Source organism: Rana temporaria, chromosome 7 (assembly GCF_905171775.1).
Source record: "Rana temporaria chromosome 7, aRanTem1.1, whole genome shotgun sequence".
Taxonomy (NCBI): Eukaryota; Metazoa; Chordata; class Amphibia; order Anura; family Ranidae; genus Rana; species Rana temporaria.
In genome coordinates, this window is record NC_053495.1 from 9,258,446 (window position 1) to 9,263,836 (window position 5,391).

The 5,391-nt window shown below is 53.9% G+C and overlaps 2 protein-coding genes across 2 annotated transcripts in view; both read left to right on the plus strand.

The window, feature by feature from the left end:
• The window catches only part of LOC120946165 (interleukin-1 receptor-associated kinase-like 2), a 49,054-nt gene extending 47,131 nt beyond the window's left edge, over window positions 1–1,923 (plus strand). Inside the window, 1 exon segment of the mRNA XM_040360976.1 lies at window positions 441–1,923. Within this exon segment, the coding sequence (XP_040216910.1) occupies window positions 441–559 (119 nt within the window). The 3' untranslated portion in view covers window positions 560–1,923.
• LOC120945016 (platelet glycoprotein Ib alpha chain-like) lies at window positions 588–1,946 on the plus strand. The gene is made up of 2 exons (XM_040358842.1): window positions 588–767; window positions 864–1,946. Exons 1-2 carry the CDS (start codon window positions 600–602, stop codon window positions 1,665–1,667), a joined length of 972 nt encoding a protein of 323 aa, XP_040214776.1. The 5' UTR covers window positions 588–599; the 3' UTR covers window positions 1,668–1,946.
• Window positions 1,947–5,391: the final 3,445 nt, after the last annotated feature.

Sequence of the window (5,391 nt, forward strand, 5' to 3'; positions counted from 1 at the left end):
CACTGTATGTACTGTCATTGTGAATGGGCCCCCAACGCATTGTGCAGTACAGCGCAATGCACTGCAGCGCACCACAACGCACATACTGCGTGCTGCCATTTTGCCATCCGCTGCGGTGCAGTGCGGCATGCATTATTGCGCTGTGTGTTATAAGGCGGGCCATTCATTATAAATGGATATTCGTTATGAATAGGCTACCTTAAGGACTTCAACTTCAAGCCCAATGGGAGCTTTCTTTTGAATTCATAGAAGGAAAAATAGGGGTGTGGAAAAGTGATGGATGGGCGGGGCTTTTTTCCAAAGTCAAAGAAGTCGAAATTCTCAGTCATAAAGTGAAACGCATTTCAGAGTGGCGCACGGCGGCGGATGCACAATGCAGGGATACAGATGTGTCGGGGAGCGTTTCTTATTAAAATATTCCTTTTTTCTTTTCTCCTTAGCGGAGAGCGATGATCGGTCGTGGGGGATAGAGGTGAACATGGCCAAGATGAAGCTGATGAAGGATATTGAGCTGTATGAACAGGACAAGGTGGACAGCTCGGTCCTGTTTACCAAATAGCAGACAAGGACTGAGCCTGTGTGTCCAGTGGGGACCGACGATGACACCAGGAATGGTGCAGACTGGAGATCCCGATAAATCGTTCAGCAACGACACCTTTCACAGAAGTTTGTCTCCAGCGCAGCCATTTTGTTGGAGACCGCCTCACCACAACTACCTCAATAAAGACTACCTCTCAGGAATCGGGGGGGAAAATAATTGGACCGACATTCAGCCAGTCCCTCACCATGACACTCAGCCAGTCCCTCACCGTGACACTCAGCCAGTCTCTCACCGTGACACTCAGCCAGTCCCTCACCCCTACATTCAGCCAGTCCCTCACCATGACACTCAGCCAGTCTCTCACCATGACACTCAGCCAGTCCCTCACCATGACACTCAGCCAGTCCCTCACCCCTACATTCAGCCAGTCCCTCACCATGACACTCAGCCAGTCCCTTACCATGACACTCAGCCAGTCCCTCACCCCTACATTCAGCCAGTCCCTCACCATGACACTCAGCCAGTCTCTCACCATGACACTCAGCCAGTCCCTCACCGTGACACTCAGCCAGTCCCTCACCGTGACACTCAGCCAGTCCCTCACCATGACACTCAGCCAGTCTCTCACCGTGACACTCAGCCAGTCTCTCACCGTGACACTCAGCCAGTCCCTCGCCGTGACACTCACCCGAACACTCACCCAGACAACATGATACTCACCCCAACACTCACAATGACAATCACTGTGACGTTCACCCACGACACTCACCCCCACACACCAACGCTCAGCCAGTCCCTCACCGTGACACTCAGCCAGTCCCTCACCGTAAAACTCAGCCAGTCCCTCACCCCGACATTCAGCCAGTCCCTCACCGTGACACTCAGCCAGTCCCTCACCGTTACACTCAGCCAGTCCCTCACCGTGACACTCAGCCAGTCCCATACCGTGACACTCAGCCAGTCCCTCACCGTGACACTCAGCCAGTCCCATACCGTGACACTCAGCCAGTCCCTCACCGTGACACTCAGCCAGTCCCTCACCGTGACACTCAGCCAGTCCCATACCGTGACACTCAGCCAGTCCCTCACCGTGACACTCAACCGAACACTGACCCAGACAACATGATACTCACCCCAACACTCACAATGACAATCACTGTGACGTTCACCCCGACAATCACCCCCACACACCAATGCTCAGCCAGTCCCTCACCATGACATTTAGCCAGTCCCTCACCATGGCACTCAGCCAGTCCCTCACCGTGACACTCAGCCAGTCCCTCACCATGACACTCAGCCAGTCCCTCACCGTGACACTCAGCCAGTCCCTCACCGTGACACTCAGCCAGTCCCTCACCGTGACACTCAGCCAGTCCCTCACCCCTACATTCACCCCAACACTAACAATGACAATCACTGTGACGTTCACCCCGACACTCACCCCAACGCTCAGCCAGTCCCTCACCATGACATTCAGCCAGTCCCTCACCCCAACACTCACCCAGACAACATGATACTCAACCAGTCCCTCACCCCAACACTAACAATGACAATCACTGTGACGTTCACCCCGACACTCACCCCAACGCTCAGCCACTCCCTCACTGTGACACTCAGCTAGTCCCTCACCGTGACACTCAGCCAGTCCCTCTCCGTGACACTCAGCCAGTCCCTCACCGTGACACTCAGCCAGTCCCTCACCGTGACACTCAGCCAGTCCCTCACCGTGACACTCAGCCAGTCCCTCACTCCTACATTCGGCCCGACACTCACCTCGACACCCACCCTGAGACTCACCCTGACACTCATCCCAACACTTAGCCTGACAATCACTGTGAAGTTCACCCGACACTCACCCTGACACTCGGCCCGACGCTCAGCCTGACACAAACCCCGACACTCAGCCCGACACTCAACCCGACACTCAGCCCGACACTCAGCCCGACACTCGGCCCAATGCTCAGCTAGTCCCTCACCATGACAATCACTGTGAAGTTTACCCGACACTCACCCCAACACTCACCCTGACATTCACCCCACGCACTCACTCCGACACTCACCCAACCCTCCAACAATCCAGCTTTGCATCCTAGGAGGGCCTCTCCAAAAGAATGCCGCAGCTTCACTACAGAGAATGGTGTCAGACCGATGAATGCCGCAATAAGCGCCAGTTTTGATGCTTCTGGCCTGAAAACGTTTAAGTATGGGCGGAGCCTGACCCAGCGAAGACTGGTGTTACTTTAAGAAAACTCTAATCTATGTAATTATTGTTTATAAGATTCATAAAAATAAACTAATCCAAAAAAAAAATGTCTGTATTCTTGTCACACAGAGACAAAGGGGGAAAGGGAAAAAAAACAAGAGAAGCTTCAGACGGAAGCTGCCTGGAAGAAAGGGGGCGGTGACCCAGAACTGGTTATAGATGACAGCTTCTACCTGAGGCTTCTCACCATAGGTGGGTGCTCAGGGTGTGCCTGGGCACACCCTAATCATCCCATGTGGCACAGATTCCCAGTTTAGACCCTTGATATTTTTCCTAAGCCCCCTGAAGGGGCTCCTAAAAAAAAATAGTAAAATTTTAAAATAAAAATGTAAATTGTACAAAAGAATAAAAAATAAAAATAAGTGTAGCACTCCCCTGGAGGAGCTGCTGGATGTTTGGGCGGCGTGTTACCTCATGGCTCCCCCGAATTCCTAGGGGTGAATGATGCGTATTGCATATAGTAAAGGAATGTCCAGACAGGTGCTCTTTGCTGTGCTCTTTATTACCCAGCCGGGCAAAAACAATAAACTTGTGGTGAGGAAAGTTAGGCCCCTTTCACATTGAGGAGTTTTTCAGGCGGTACAGCGCTAAAAATAGCGCTGCTATCCCGCCTGAAAAACTCCTTCACTGCAGACTCAATGTGAAAGCCCGAGGGCTTTCACACTGAGGCGATGCGCTGGCGGGAGACAAAAAAAGGCGCATTGCGGGCGGTATTAACCCTTTATTGGCCACTAGCGGGGGTTAATACCGCACCGCTAGCGGCGGAATCCCGGCGGTATAGCGCTGCTATTTTTAGCGGCGTTATACCGCCACTGCGGTTCCTGCCCCAGTCTGAAAGGGGCCTAAAGCTGAAGAAGGGAGAACAGCAGATTCAGGCTTTAGGCTGCTTTCACACTGAGGCGTGCAGCCGCGGTGACAGTATAGCCGCGCTATTTGTGGCTAAGAGACCCTGTTTTGCGCCTAACAATCTGGATCAGAGTCTAACTACACTCTGATCTAACCTTAAATTTAACTATCACCGGTACCATAAAGTACACAGGCGCTACATAAGAAATAAATACTACTAACCCCATCCACTGCCCTACTTACACTGTCAGCATATATACGGGGGTGTATTTGAGCTTTGGGGTGCACACCTATGCTTGATGATGTGGCAAACCTGAGATAACATTCCGGAAATCTTCCAAACCTGGGCACTTAGATAAAGGGCCCCAATTTTTATGACTCCGCCCCCACCTGTCTGCGGCCCATAAACCAATCCAGAGGCTGGGGCTTTATGTACATGTTACATTGTCGGGGTGGGGCTCCAGTTAATTGTTACTTTGTCAGGGGGTGGGGCTTCATGTACACGCAGTGTCGGGGGTGGGGCTCCAGTTAATTACATTGTTATTAAAGTACAGGCAGTGTCTGGGGGGTGGAGCTTCAGGTTCATGCACTGTCAGGGGGTGGGGCTCATGTACATGCAGTGTCAGGGGGTGGGGCCTCATGTACTGTTAGGGGGTGGGGCTCCAGGTGTTTGCATTGTCAGGGGGGTGGAGCTCCAGGTTCATGCACTGTCAGGGGGTGGAGCTCCAAGTTCATTCACTGTCAGTGGGTGGGGCTCCAGGTTCATGCAGTCGGGGGGGGGGGGGTCCAGGTTCATGCACTGTCAGGGGGTGGAGCTCCAAGTTCATGCACTGTCAGGGGGTGGAGCTCCATGTTCATGCACTGTCAGGGGGTGGAGCTCCATGTTCATGCACTGTCAGGGGGTGGAGCTCCAAGTTTACTTACTGTCAGGGGGTGGAGCTCCAGGTTCATGCACTGTCAGGGGGTGGAGCTCCAGGTTCATGCAGTCAAGGGGTGGGGCTCCAGGTTCATGCAGTCGGGGGGGTGGGGCTCCAAGTTCATGCAGTCAGGGGGTGGGGCTCCAAGTTCATGCACTGTCAGGGGGGGGCTCCAGGTACATGCACTGTCGGGGTGGAGCTCCAGGTACTTCATGCAGTCAGGGGGTGGAGCTCCAGGTTCATGCAGTCAGGGGGTGGGGCTCCAAGTTCATGCAGTCAGGGGGTGGGGCTCCAAGTTCATGCAGTCAGGGGGTGGGGCTCCAGGTTCATGCACTGTCAGGGGGTGGGGCTCCAGGTTCATGCACTGTCAGGGGGTGGGGCTCCAGGTTCATGCACTGTCAGGGGGGTAGTGCTCCAATTTCATGCAGTCAGGGGGTGGGGCTCCAAGTTCATGCAGTCAGGGGGTGAGGCTCCAGATACATGCACTGTCAAGGGGTGGGGGTCCAGGTTCATGAAATCAGGGGGTGGGGCTCCAGATTCATGCACTGTCAGGGTGTGGAGCTCCAGGTTCATGCAATCAGGGGGTGGGGCTCCAGGTTCATGCACTGTCAGGGGGTGGGGCTCCATGTGTTTGCACTGTCAATGGGTGGAGCTCCAGGCAAATATAGTGTCAGGGGGGTGGGGCTTTGGCTGACGGTAGATAACCTGGTTAAGGGGCTGTTCCTTTCAAGGACATGTGACTATAAGGGGGCGTGGTTTTCAGATCGCCCCTCGTCAGCCAATCAGAGCGCGGCTTTTCGTTCCAACGCCACAAACCTGCGTGC

What these genes read in the sequence shown, in the direction of transcription:
- LOC120945016 (XM_040358842.1), top strand. Translation starts at nt 600, where the DNA reads ATGACACCAGGAATGGTGCAGACTGGAGATCCCGATAAATCGTTCAGC. An exon ending in GGGAAAATAATTGGACCGAC is followed by an intron (nt 768 to 863) that starts ATTCAGCCAGTC and finishes CCTCACCCCTAC; the next exon opens with ATTCAGCCAGTCCCTCACCA.